The sequence below is a fragment of the Pseudopodoces humilis genome, chromosome 10 (genome assembly GCF_049639895.1).
Source record: "Pseudopodoces humilis isolate 2021_Gansu_Grassland_sample_001 chromosome 10, ASM4963989v1, whole genome shotgun sequence".
In the NCBI taxonomy this organism is placed as follows: Eukaryota; Metazoa; Chordata; class Aves; order Passeriformes; family Paridae; genus Pseudopodoces; species Pseudopodoces humilis.
Window position 1 is genome coordinate 21,169,478 of NC_142209.1, and position 14,210 is coordinate 21,183,687.

General features: G+C 42.1%; 1 protein-coding gene across 9 annotated transcripts in view; it reads left to right on the forward strand.

Moving 5' to 3' along the window:
- Positions 1-14,210, forward strand: part of PTPRF (protein tyrosine phosphatase receptor type F) — a 376,425-nt gene that overhangs the window by 119,527 nt on the left and 242,688 nt on the right. For all 9 annotated transcript variants that reach the window (XM_088060645.1, XM_088060644.1, XM_088060649.1 and 6 more), the window contains one exon: positions 10,815-10,976. In XM_088060645.1, the coding sequence (XP_087916771.1) occupies positions 10,892-10,976 (85 nt within the window). In that variant the 5' untranslated portion in view covers positions 10,815-10,891. The remainder of the gene's footprint in view (positions 1-10,814; positions 10,977-14,210) is intronic.

A 14,210-nucleotide genomic window follows, 5' to 3' on the forward strand; every position in this document is an offset into this window, starting at 1 on the left:
ACTACGCTAAAACGTACATTGAATCTGATTTCAACGGTGCCAAATATGTGTTTCAGCACACTAATGCACGAATGGATTGAGAAAACAGCTAGCAGTAATTTTCCTTCCTTAGGTTTTACTGAATAGTATCCCAAGAAGCTGCACATTATGTATTATCCTCTTTATGTGTTACTCAAGGTCATGTAAAGGTGAAAGCCTGGAAGGAAAGAGTGAATAATTTCAGTAGTAAAGCTCAAAGTTGCTGCAGATGGCATATGGGATGTCTTATTTTTCAAAGGTCTTTCCATCTGCCATTGGCAGAAGTCTCCATTAGAAAAGGGCAGTTTTGTGTGAGGTACATAATTTATTTATTTTTCAGGTTGATCTTTTATTAGAATTCAGGTCTATTTTGGTTCAGACTGTTAGCATGGGACCATTCTTCTGGAAAAGAGAATGCCCAAAAGTTAGAAGATCTGAGTCACACAGGAAGTGCTCTCAAAGTTTGAGGAAGAGGAGCTTTTTAAGACTGAATTATGAAAATCAAAAGCAAACTACTGTCTTGCAGAAGCAGACGTGTTGTGGTGGTAAAATTTGTTTGCCTTTTTTCCTTTGAATACTTTACTTAAGGTTGAATTGCAGAACTTAATTTTTTTTTGAGCCATAGGATGTAATGGAGGACCACCAAGAGATGAAGAATGTCCCTTATGGCTCTGTCTGTGCCATGTGTGTGCTCTGCTGAATACGAGAACTGATATCTCCTGCTGCCTCTCCAGTGCAGAAATAACAAAGCCATTGGAAGTAGCTACATATCTGCCATGCACTGAATACCCTTGGTTAGGAAAGCATGCCTTTTCTAGTAGTCAGAAAATTGCTGGATATAAAAAGCAAAGTCACACATAACCTGTGATATATTTAGCGTGGATTTTATGGTGGATGAGGAGGATCTGTGGGAGGTTCAGGTTCAGGCAAGAGGCAAGGAGCAGCAAGTGCTGTGTAGGGGTGGTGATGAACCCAACTTACCTGAGAGGTACTAATGTTTACCTTTGCTTTATGTTTTGGATCTTTCTGGGGTTGGCAGAGACAATTTTCAGAGGTTCATTAACATGTGCAGAATATTGTTAGCCTTCCCGCCTTTTCTCATCTTTCTAATCCGAAGCAGATGAGGGTTGTACATCCTTGATAAGGTGCCAGGCAGCACCAGTCCACAGCCATGTGGAGCCTTCCTATCTGTTGCCTGTAAGTGCTCAGCACTTGTGTGTGGTCCCCACATAAGAATTTACTTGCAGGATGTGAAATCAGATTTTGGCCTGTTTGAAGAGTCCTGGCACTTGCTGTGTGGCATGAAAGATGGAAAGTGGCTGGTCTGTCCAGAAAGTTTTGGATTTGCTGCAGCCTTGATGCAGCTGTTATCTCAGTCCCTCTGGACAGGAAGTAACTAGAAAACTACTGCTTTGATTTGGCAAAGAAAGAAGGCTTTTAAAATATATTAATTGATTTTTGTCCATCAAACAGTTTTGATCACACAGCCTCAGATCTGAGTGAGACAAAATCTGATGTGTGTATGTTTTGTGTGTCTTACTGTATAGAATGTGATGCAGAAAACTTGAATTTAATTTTTAGCCTGAGGTGCTACTGAAGGAGAGAAGTAGTTTGGAATAAAAACTTAGGAACAGAAATCCTTGTACTAAGAGTTAATATTGACTTGCTACCATTAAATCAGGATTTGACAGTTTGCAGACCTTTAGTTTCTTCATCTTCAATATGCATTATATTACACCTAGGGCTTTTTTATTTACATCTCTTATTATGGCTTAGGTGCTGTGTCATGTATGCCACCTCAGAGGCTGTTTTCTTTGGGCGAAGCAAAACTAGGGGGCCTTACTAGCAGGAAAAAATAAAAGGAATAATCATAAATTTAGCATCTTATTACAATAAGCTTGATTGCATCTTGGTTTCTTTAGAGGTTACAGAAACAGTTTTCATTTTTCATACAGAAGGCAATTGCATGAAACTTGTGCTTTCATAGTTGTTGCTTATTAGTTGCGGAGGGAATTTCTGGGTGCTGTCTTCCAAATGCCAAAATGCCTCCAGAGCGAGCAAACTGCAGGATGCTGGGGGCATTCTGCATGGAGAGAATTCAGTTTAATAAATGTAATAAGTCCGTTTACCCTACTGGGCTCTGTTAACTACCTGCATGTGAACTGAGCACACATAATGTTTGGGCAAAGGTTATAGAATCAGTTTGCAGGAAAGGCTGGCTCCAGAGCACACCAAAACAGCAGCTCTTCTTTTTTAGCCCTCAGTAACACACACAATAATGGGGTTCAAGCAGTATCTGTGCTTGAGACAGTAATAACAACTATGATATAATTAACTTCGAAGCCCTTTGGGAGAGAATAATTCCAAAATCTAGCATTGAAAATGTTCATAGTTTCACAAGATGAGAATTACAGGAAGTTTAATTGGATGCATAAACCCTCCAGTAGGGCATAAGTTGTCTGCTAAATGATGGCATTAGAAAGAAGCCAGCCCTGTGGCAGCCTGCTGCTGTCTTCTGCACGGGTTAGGGCTGGCTGACAGGGGTGGCTGGGACAGGCGGGGATCCCGTCTGGTGGAGCCGTGCTGCTCCCCAGCTGGTGGCGGCATGTCTGGAGAGGATAGCAGCCAAGATGTATTTGAGAACTTGGCACTTCGTGTGCTTGGTGAACCTGTGGAAAAGGATTATTGTCTCTGTGAGCAGGACCAAAGCAGTAAGTAATTTTTTACTCCATTGCCACGTGTGACAGTGGCTGTGAGACATTGTCACCAGCATGTGTGTTCTTTCCAGAGCCTGGCTTAAAATAGCTGCAGACACAAGGAGTTGCTCAGAATTATTTAATCACTACTGTCTTCATCAAGATGCTGCAGCATCAGCAAGGTTGAAGGTGTCTGTGGGCTCCTCACGTAAGTCTTCATGAGTGGCCATGGCTGTGGTGGATGTAAGGCATGAATACATCATTGAACTCACAGGGATGAAGAAGATGAAAACATTGAGAATGATGGTAAACTTTAGAAAGGGTAACTTACAAGAAAGTGAACAAGTTAGTGGAAGCATCCCTAATATTATAATGGATAAAAGTAAGAATAGGAAAGAAAAAGGGAGGCTGCAAGGGGGAGTGAATCAGTTCCTTGAAGTGGTTTGAAATCAATAGAGGAACATAAGAAAACAAACTGGGAAAAGCCGATAAATTAGCAAGCAGTTAGCTGGGAGTAATTTGCTCTAGGTAGGTGGCAGGCTTGAGAAACTGTTTGAGATGAAAATTTGGAAACCTAACTCTCATTTGTCAGTAGTAGAGTGTATAAAGTAAAATGAGTATAAAAGGAAAATTGAAAGATCCAAGGTGGACTTTGAAGAACTGCTGACTATATATAGGCGATAAATAATTTAGGCAAATTGGTGCCATTGTCTCGTGTGAAAATTTGTCTTGGTGGATGATGGGAGGTTAAGGAAGAGGAGTGTGCTGCCAAAGAGGGAAATTATTACTTTGCATCAGTTTTTAACCACTGAAAATATTGCAGAAGACTTGGTACTAGTATTGTGCCCAGTATTTCTAAATATAAAAGCTAAGCAAATTCCAGAAATTGAGGTCTTGGCAAAAGCAGATTTAGAATAAGCTGTTAATCTGAAAAGCATTAAGTGAGCAGACCCTAGTAGGATGCTGTGTTACATAAAACATAATTGAACTTCTAGCAAAAGTAAGGTATTTTTTGTTAAAAAAAACAACTTCCCCCTACCTCCCCCCAAAAAAGTATTTTATGTACCTTGTATTATGATTGGAGCAAAAATTACTGTAAAAATAATACAGGGAGATCATGTTCTCACAGGGTCCAACTTCGATGGATTCTGCAAAGGAAAAATTCTAGAAGTTCGTCAAAATCTTCAAGCCAGAGAAAGGGCTTGTTTAGATTCTGGGAGGTCTCTGAAAAATTTTGACACCGAGGCCTCTAAGGAAGCTGAGTAGATATGTGGGTAGAGTAAAAGCATTCTTACAAAGAGGAAACTGATTTAATTTTGAATTAGAATTGATTTAGGATTTAGTTTGGCTTCAAGCCGTTAGACATCATGCAAATCCTTGAAGGGATGGAAGGACAGATTGTCTCTCATCTGGTCAATTATTTGCATTCTTGCAGTTTCGGTTAAAATTAAGTTCTGGTGCTCAGTGGATCTTAGGTCTGCCCTGCCTTGCATGTTCTATCATTCTGAGAGATGCAGAGCTGGTGTGTTTGGCACTGCTGGAGCCGGATGCAGGAATAACAGGACCACAGCTGTACAGTCAATGGCACTCAGCTGTGGTGTGTTGTAAGCATAGAGCCCAGAAGGACCATGTTTCTCCTTCTCTTTAGTTCAAAACCACCTGTCTGCACCCTGGCTGTGCAGAACTTAATGCCCTGGAATTGGGTTTAGAGGAGAGGACTTAGAACCTAGTGATTATAGTCCTTGCACTGTTTTCTGTTGTGCTGAATTCAGTCAAGCCTTTTATAGCACAGTCATTTTTATTGGGAATGTATTGTCACGTGTACAGTAATTGGTAGAAGAAGAACAGAAATTATTGCTTTGTGGAAATGTCTGACTCACGAGCATGTTTCTGCATTAGCAGAGTTTGCTGATAGTTAGGGAGTAGGTGAATTTAGTTTTATTTTCTGTGGGGCTTTCTCCTGCTCTGGATCCGTAATTCATGCATCTGGATGCCGTGCTGGGCCTGTTCTGTAAATGTAGGAGACCTCTGTTGAAAGGCTGATGTGTAGTGGTTACTTCTTTAAAGGAGACTTTACAGCAGGCATTAGGAGCCTTTACACTTGGGTATGGTGATCTACAGCAATCTGTGCTTAGTGCTCACTGTGAGTGATAGCTGGGCTTGTGAGGCTCAAGGCTGATCTATATTTTAAGTGGGTGTTTTAACTTATCTCCATAGTTATTTAACGGGGCCCTTCATAATCCTTGTTCCAGTGGAAAAATTCCTCTTTCTTATCTAGTATTGTCTGCAGGCAATGACACCTTCAGAAATTAATGTCTTCAGAACCAAATGTAGCCAATAAAGGTGACAGGAATATTCAAGTTGTGCTTGTATTCTGCTTAAAAGTGGCTCTGCTCCCCTACTTGGGTCAAATTGGGATTGCATGTTCAGGATCACAGTGACCTGCAACTGGGGCAGCTTGTGCCTAAACACTTCTCACTTTTTTGTGCTTTATCAAAATAAGGGGAATATTTTAAAAGTACTTCTGAGTTGTTCTTGCTGTTATATATATTGCTCCATGCCAATCAGCTTGTATTAGTTTGTTGGTTTGTTTTGGTTTTGGTTTTTTTTTTCCCCAGATTATGGGATATTTTGGGTTTTCTTTTTGTTTTTTCCTGTCCCATTTTTATTTTCTTTCCAAATAGGTGATGAAACATTTTCCTTCTGGGAAAAATACTTCTGGGGAGGGTGTGTTTCCCTCTTTTATTTTGACTGTTTACTGAGAATATTCAACATACACTTTGATTGGCTTTGTCTCATTCTCACAGTGATGTGTCCATGACTAATTATACTCCTCCACACCTTTCTTGGTGTTTTGTATCCTTCTTGTACTTACAGATAGCTATCAAATCTTTAGCCTGTCTGTCTAGTGCTTGTGACTTGACAGAGAGTTTTATCCTTCCTGGTTCTTGAATTGCTTTGCTCATCCCTCCTCTCCAGATGGTTTGAGAGTCTTGTAACTGAGAGCACCACACTGATGCTTTGGGCCTGCTCACACCTGGGTCCCAGAGGGGGTACCTTTGCTCATGTGGCAGTTTCTTTACCTCTTGGCCTTTTTATTGTATTGCAAGCTCATAGGAAGTTCCTCCCTAAATCTATTCTAGTGTTGCCATTGGCACCATCTTTATATATCTCCCCACTGAATCTCTCTAATACATTCCCTGCATGTGGGAGTTCGGCGTGAAATGAGACTCATTTTGTCTTTTTTGGCCATATTGCTGTACTCCCCAAGTCTCTTTATATTATATTTCTCACAGAAAAGCACAAAGAAATCTATGCTAAAGGAATACTAATATAGTGAAGTGAAACATTGAAAAGTCATTAGCCTGTGTGTAACTGCTTCCACAACTTTTAATGTATGCAATATGATGATCTTGAGTTATATGGTGTGTCATGGTTTTCCTGTTCCTCCTTCTGAGCACAGATGAGGCATTATGTACAGAGCGAGGCAGCTGAGCTGTAGCCAGTTATTGTTCTCACTTTTAACAGAATAAAGAGCAGCCTTATTGCTCTATGTGGTGCATGATGGCCATCACTGATGTGGCACCCCAGAGTTGATCAGGTGGTATTGTGTTGATTGGGTCCCTCTGGAGCACTGGTTTCTCTTCAGGTACTTGTGTAAAATACAGAAAGAAGGGGTCCAGAAAGAGAATTTGCTTGTGTAATTGTGTAAATTGCAGTAGTGCTGGGAGAAGCTGGTGTAGTTTCAGCCCTGTCTTTGCTATCATCTGGGTGTGCCCAGTTGGTGTTTTGTGACCTGCATCCTTGGGCTCGCCTTGAGAATGCTCAGGAAGTTTCCACCTTGACAAACAAACACAATTCTTCCTTTTTGAAAAGACACTGTTACATCCCCAGGTCAGATAAGGACATTGCTTATGCGCTGGGCTCACCTTCCCACCCTGTAAGCTTCTCCAGAGTCTCTTGACGCAGTTTCACAGCAAAGGCAGTGTCAGTACTCACACACACCACAAAACGTGGCAGTTCCGTGGATGTACAGGGGTTCCTGGAGGGAACTTTTTTGTGCTGACTTCTTAGATTCTTTGGGTTGCAAAGTAGCTTAACCTAAGAAGCGATTTTAGTGCAGTACTTCTGTCCCTGGTTTGGAATGTGCAGGCTTGCTTTGGCAATGCTTTTTTTCACTGTGCCAGTCTTGGCTGGTGACCCACATGACACTTGTTTCAGTTCAGTTTATCTTACAGAAGAGTTCATAGAGGACATAAGCTATGCAGTGCTGGTCTGAAATTCCTCTTGACTCTTTAAAGTTGACTGCTTTTTCTAATCTCTTTGCCGTCTCCTGTGAGACATACTCATTGCCAGAATTTCTTAGTACCATATGAGCTGTTGGTATTCTTGGCTCTGTTTTAAATGAGTCCAGCTTTTTCTGCCTGTCTGAAAGAATCAAACCGTGTAGGTTTCAAAAAATGTCCTCAAGACTGCCTCTTTTCCATCCACCTGCCCCACAGCAAAAAACTGATATATTTAAATGAAGATTGCTAGTTTTTTGTTATGTTTTCCTGCTTTCTAGCTTTTTGCCAAACTAGCTCTTGGTAGCTGTAACACTGAGTTTGGAGCAGAGGCAGGAGTTTAGTTTGCTAAACTCAAAGCTGTTTTTACAAAGCCATCTGGAGTGTTTAGCCTCAGCCTAATTTTGGGTTATGTAGTCTAGAGTTTATAATATTGCCAGGACCAGATGCAGAAGAAGAAATGAGAATGTACGTGTGTTTTTGAAAAACTTTCTTGTACTGTGTCTGGGCTCCCAAATGCAATATTATAATTGTGAGATGCTGGCCAAAGCAGCGAGATTAAAGGAGGCCTTTGAGTGAAGGGACTGAGATCATCTGGTGCACAGGAGATCAGTCCAGAAACAAGAGAGTGGGCTGAAGAGGCATGAGGTTGCTGGGGACAAGACACATTATGAATTGTAGGAGCATTATTTGGTCAGTTGCTGTTGTACTTGATTTTGCCAAAGCAATACTGACTTCGTATTTGTTTAGATTTTGCAAAAATGTGCCAATGTTATCTGGTTTTTAGCTGCTTTCTGTCCTAGGCTGCCTTCTGCCCCAGGAAAGGAAGCCTTTAGTGTTGTTTCAGGATTGCGGTTAAACACTTTCTGAGTAGCACTGACCCTTCTGAGGGTTAGCTGAGCTTCTGCTGAAACCCTTGCTTTGGGTATTGTGTTGTCTTGTTGGGAGAGAGCATCGTCCCTTTTAAAAAATGGGAAAGCTGAGCCACTGGGAGAAGCTTTTTAATATTTTCACTTTCAAAAGAGAATGACAGCTACTGAGATTTATAAAATTTTAAAACATTCCAATTTAAAGCTCTTTAATTATTGAATGCAGACAACTTTTCCATAGGCAGAGCAACCATGGAAAGAGGAAGTGGGACATTTTGATCCTGTTGAAGGCCAAAGGTGGTCTATAAACTTTGGAGGGACAGACAGCAGTCTGGCGTAAGAAAATCTGGCTTTACTACCAGATGGTAAATTATTTAGAGCGCTAAACAGTTGAAAAAGATCAAGTCCATGAAGCATCTGGTAGGGTATCTGACAATTCATCAGTTTTGCATAGTGCATGCTGTACGTATCTCATGGGCTGGAGAGGAAAGTTATAAATCTGTTGAAACTGGGGAGAAGCTTGATCACATTTACTGAAAGAAGAGAGAAATAAGGAGACAGACCTATTCTTTTACTGAGATTTTTGTGTTCCTGAGAGTTACTTCTGAATGAGGGCTGTGGAGGTGCCATTGACAAGACTCTGAGCAATCTGTGCTCAAGATACACCGTTAGATGAGACGCTTTTGTTGTTAATGGAAGTGAGTGAAAGAGAAAAAGCTCTCTGAAAGCTATTCATCCCCAATGTGGTCTGACAAATACCTAAGATGTTTCAGCACCACCTGTAAAACTCGTTCTCTGTCCTAATCTTAGAGAGCTTGACACACATCATTAGTTTTGACAGAGTAATTTCAACCCTTGGTGTTTCCCACCCCCTCCCCTGGAAGAGTAGCCTTTTAGGCTTCTGGCTGCTGTTGAGCCAGATGTAATGCTGCTTAAAGTGCTTCAGTGGGTTCCCAGGCAGCACAAATTCTCTGGGCAGCACAAATTACCCCTGTACATGCAGAATTTAGAAGCATAATCATCACTCTTGATCCAGGCATTTCTTCTTATTCCTGTGTGGACCATATCTGTGGAGCTGGCTAACACTGGGCCAACTGCCTGGGGACTGAACTACTCTGTCATTGGAACAGAGCTTATGCAGCTATAAAGATACAACTACCTGTATCTGTCTTTGCTATGTAAGACGTGTAAATGGTGCTTTTAGTAATCCTTTGGTGAGAGTTGAGTGGGGATAGGGAAGTTGGAGGGCAGCAAAAATAACTAAGTGTGTGGCTGGTACAAAGAGCCTCTTTTGCGGTATTCAAAATTTTGCTGCTGAACTTAGTTTGATTTATGCCTTCTCATTAAGACAATAAAAGCAGGATGAGATGATCAGTATTCTCTCTGCATCTAGGTTAAAACTAGGTTATTTTGTAAAGCATTTTCAGATGTCTTGGCTGCAGAAGATGTTGCATAAATAAAGTTTTCTCTGTGTTGTGTGATATTATAACATGTGAAAAGATTTACTGTGCAAATACAGTAACAGAATGGAGAAGAATCATGATCTCCTGTTTGTTAGTACTATGCACTGTAAATATTTGCCAAGGTAGATTCTCTTGAGATTTCTTGTGGATTTCCCTAGGCACGATCATTGCTGGCATTCTTTGAGCACCATGTTTTTGTCAGAAGTAGACGTGCTTGTAACTTGTGATACTTCCATCAAAAGCTCAGCGGTTTCCAAAAAAACAATGCGCTTCCAAACCTAGCAAAATTCAGAAATATCTTTGTTAGAGCAGTCTTGAAGATGTTTTTGAAATGTCTGCCAACACAAGTAAGAGTGGCATGTTGGGCTATGAACAGTGTGCACAGTTGCAGGTACTTTGCTTCAAGGATACTCATGGGGTCCACTCAGGCTGGCATCTGCCAGCATGAGATTTTTTTCACTAATGATGCTGTGTTGCTAAGTTTGGTAACTTCTGTAGCTTAGTGGAGAATCACATCTACTTTTAAATAACTCTTGGGCTTGCATTGAGATGCCTGGCACTGAAAGTGTGAGACCCTGTCACTGCATAGTGTGGTCGCTGAGGGCACGGTGCTTGCTGGTTCTTTTAAAGTCTGTTTTAACAGGTAGACCTTAGACTTTGAGATGGAAGTAAAATGAGTATATTCTCATTAAAAGATAAAGAAGGCAGATACACAGAAATTATTTTAAAATACTTGCCTTCTTTTGGTTGGTTTTCAAGGAATTTTCTATAATTCAATATTCAAGCAGACACCCAAATTAAGGCAATTTACAAGATAATTTGCTTTGTTTTGGAGAGGGAATATCCAATCATGAATCCTTTTAGGTAGTCATTGCCTCCATTTTGAGGAGTTTGAAGCTGAGGTGTCTGCTTTGGGTAAAGCTTCTCTTTTATAGGCACTTTCTTTAGGAACATTCTGCTTTGACTCTGGTGGCCCTGTGAGCTGACAGCTGATCCAATTCAGCTTCTGTTTCTTCTGCTTGAACCTGCTGAGGCTTGTCTGGTGTACACCAGCCCAGCTGGATGGTCCAAGCTGTGCTTCACTTGCAATTTGATCGCAAACCCTCCCTACATATGCAGAAAACCACGTCTGTCTAGGGCACATGGAAGGAGAGTTATAAGAGCTTAAGACTGTTTCTTGTATGTAATGTGCTGCTTCAGAGCTATTTGTTGTGAACAACAGCAACTAAAGGATGCATTAATGGGCCATAAACCAGACTGTACATGAAGGTAAACTTGGAGACAGGTGCATTTATGCCTGCTGACCCTTGAAATCAGCTTATTGAATTCGGAGGCGTCTGTGGTGCTCTACTGCTCGTGCAGGGAAGATGGGTAAATTTCCCTTTAAAAGTATCTGTAATGATGTCTTTGCAGTGCAGTTCGGTATACTGGCAGTTAATCTGGGTGTCATAATAATTTTCCTTTTCTTCCTCTTTTGGTTTGCAGGAGTAAGTCTGTGTCTGTAACGCTGGATGTACTGACCACTTGCCTCAGATTGAAGAGGACTTGCTCTACTTTGGAATATGGTGCCTAACTTCTGCATCCCAGTGCTCACTGTGCCAGCAGCCATCCTCTGCTGCTTGATGCTGCCTTTAGCAGGAGCAGACAGTAAGTAACATTTTGTTTTGGAAAGCTTGAATGCCTTGAAAATTTCTTTTCAGAAATATTAAATCTTCTTTGTACTGGAAACTGAGGGCTAAGAGACAACTCCCCCCAGTCTTCTATTTCCCAATGTGCGCATTGCAGATAAACAGGGTGTGTGTGAAGGGGCACAAGTAGAACTAAAAAGACTGACAAAATTTATTCAAGTGAAGAAGGAATTTCTGTAGTAGCTGCGAGATCAAAACCTGACAGTTTGATTTCTAACACGCACAGATGAGTAAAGAAAATTGGGGGCGGAGGAAGAAAGAAGTATTGGGGTCACAGTAATCCCTGTTACTTTTTCCTTGTTCTTTTGCCAGCTCTTGTAATTTGTGTAGCACTGAGACATCTCTCCTGAGTCAGCAGGCAGTTGCTGTTGGAGAAGGCTGTTGGGGAAGAGGGTACCAGTTCTTACCTTCTGGTGTAGCTCTCCTACACCTCTATTTTGGCAGATTTCGAGTACAGTGTTTCCTTGTGGTCATACTTTTAGCTGTTGTGTCCTTGCTGTTGTTCTGGTAGTCTTACAGAGTTGTGATTAGCTTTAATTAGCCCCATCCAGCCAGGGGGAAATATGTGCACAAAGTGCTGTTGTGGACAGACAAGAGGAGAAAAACATGGCTAATGGTATCCTACTGAAAGCACCTTATAGTAGGAATGTCTTAGGGAATGGGTTATGTGGAGAGCAGGAAACTTCATGGCTTTTTTGCGTAATCTTGGGGTATGCATTTGTTAAGCAATCCCCAAGTATCTGTGCAGACCCCCTCCATTTTTTTTTTAACCTGTACCCAGATTTTCAGTGTCCATATGTCTGCACATTCATCACAGACTCTGGGAGTTGTAAATACTTCTTGCCTCTGAAAGTACCCAGGCTGCTGGGATGCTTGAGTTGGAGCTGAGGTGACCATGATGCACCTCCTTAGCTGCCAGCAATCATCTCTTTCTCACTCCAGCTTTAGTCACCAGGCTTATAATTAGATATATTCTTGTGAAAGTTGAAATTGATTCATGTTGTTAGGAGCCTGGCTGAATGTAGGAAACAGACTGGGGGGTCCTAAATGTCCTTGACTGAAAGGAAGACCTAAATTTAGATAAGCTGGAGAGAAGAGTGAAGGAGGGATGAGAAGAAACGTACAAATTCAGTTCTTTTGTAGTCATTAGGGATGACTTGTACAGGCAGCAGATTAATATGGGTCTGTATGAGTCTGAGCTGCCCAGTTAAACTGGGGGCAGCAGCTGTCTCCTTCTTTAGCTTACTTTGCTGTCTGCTGGTGCTGTTGAAAGGTGCTTATTCAGATCACTTTATGTCTGCACATTGCAGCCCATTTTGGAATCCGGCATAGAGAAATACTTGTTTAGTGTTCTGAGGTGTATAAAGATTCCCTGAAATTTATTATCTGCATACTGGCTCCTGCAAAGGAGAGAAGCATCACTCACATCACAGATGTGCAGAAGCTGGTGGAGCTCGAGATGTCCTAGGACAGTTCTTAGCCTGAGGATAACTTGTGGCAGAGGTGGTTTGCTAATTTGGTGGGACCCTTCCACGTGCTTAAATTTAACAAAATTGGCTCTGTTTCTGTGTGGTATCTCAGATATGGAATGTTTCTGTGTTGAGTAGCAAGCTTATCTGTATGTATGTCTTTTTCTCTGGTGCACACAGACTCTGAATTGCTTTTTCCTAATCTGGAAGGCAGCTCTGGAGGGCACCGACCTTTTAACCACCACAGCCACCATGGATTAATCAAGGGTTTCCTAGGGTGGAAAGTGTTGCTCTGTATATTTTAGCAACTTAGATTTTTTTCTATCATCTTACCCACTGCATCGTGCCACTGACCCTCAAAGGCTGGGAGTTGTGTGGAAGGACCTGTCTGCACTGTGCCTCTGCAGGGGCAAAATGTCAGCCCTAAACCCTGCACTTTATGGAACCTGCCATCAGTGGTGGAGACAAGTGATGCAGTAGTGAATCTGGCATTGGAGAGTCCTGATTCAGGACTGTAGTGAAGGGCAAAGGGAAGATCTGACAGTATATGGACACTGGAGCTTCCAGAAGAAGATAGGGAGGGATGCTGTGAAAGGAGCATCCTATGTGCACACTCCTCAGTTTCTTTAGTCCCCACAGCATCCTGTTGGCTTCAGTGAAAGAGCATTTATTTACACTGGTCTGGGTGTTCCAAAGAAATCACTGTGATTCTTCCTTTTCCCCATTGCAGTGTTGCTTGGAGTCAGTGGAGGGATGGGCAGATTCTGTCTGCAAAACGTTCCTGCGTTTCCCCCACTAAAAACAACAGGATAGTGGGAGCAGCATTATCCCTGTATTTTCTGGAGTCAGTCCCCAGATTGCTTTTTATAGGAGCAGGAAAAGGATGCCTGGAGTTGGGCTGTGCTGCATCCATCCCTGGCAGTAGCATGGCTCGTGGCTGGGTGCTCAGGGGGCACCCACCACTGGGTTTTCCCTACCTTCCCCACCTGCTGTTGTTGTAACACATCTCAGTGTCACTGCTGTAGTTTCCTGACAATTAAGGCAGCTGCCAGAAAGCTGGATGTTAGTGCCCGAGATAAAGCAGATTTAGTGTGTATTGCGTGGCAGAATTAGCGCCAGGCTGTGCCGGTGCCTCCCCTGGAATCCAGTTCACGGGAGCTGTGGAGAATGTCAGTGAAGAGGAGTTGAAAGGGCGTCCAGAGTTTAAACTGAGCGGCAGTGTCAGAAAAAGAGGGGCTCGCTGGGTGCCTCCCTGGTAGCAGGAGGGGAGTAGTGGTTTCCTGGCTGCTGTGCTGGGTGCTGGGAGGAGAGGGTGAGTGGGAAGGGGCACATGCGCACCAACGGTGGATACAGAAGTGCTAATTTGGCAGACAGCTATTTCAAATCCTCCCCAGCTTTTACAGACTGCAATAAGAAACTATTAAATTTTCTCTGTGATCTGACTGTGTTTCTGTCAGGGTGACCCTAATTCCATTAGCGTAGCTCAGAGCTGATTCAGGATGGCTGTTTTACCCATTCTCTCTCAGCTTGCTTGTGTGGGTTTTTTTTATACATTCTGTGCTTCCCTGTCTGTCAGCTTTTGATTGTGCATGGGAAAAATGGCTTTGCAGATTTCAGTTAGTGTTCAGTGCAATTGTCAACTAAAAGATGCTTTTTTCCAATTTTTGAAAATGTGTCATTTATTATAATAAAATAAAAACCAAAAAAATCCCCCCTCAAAACAA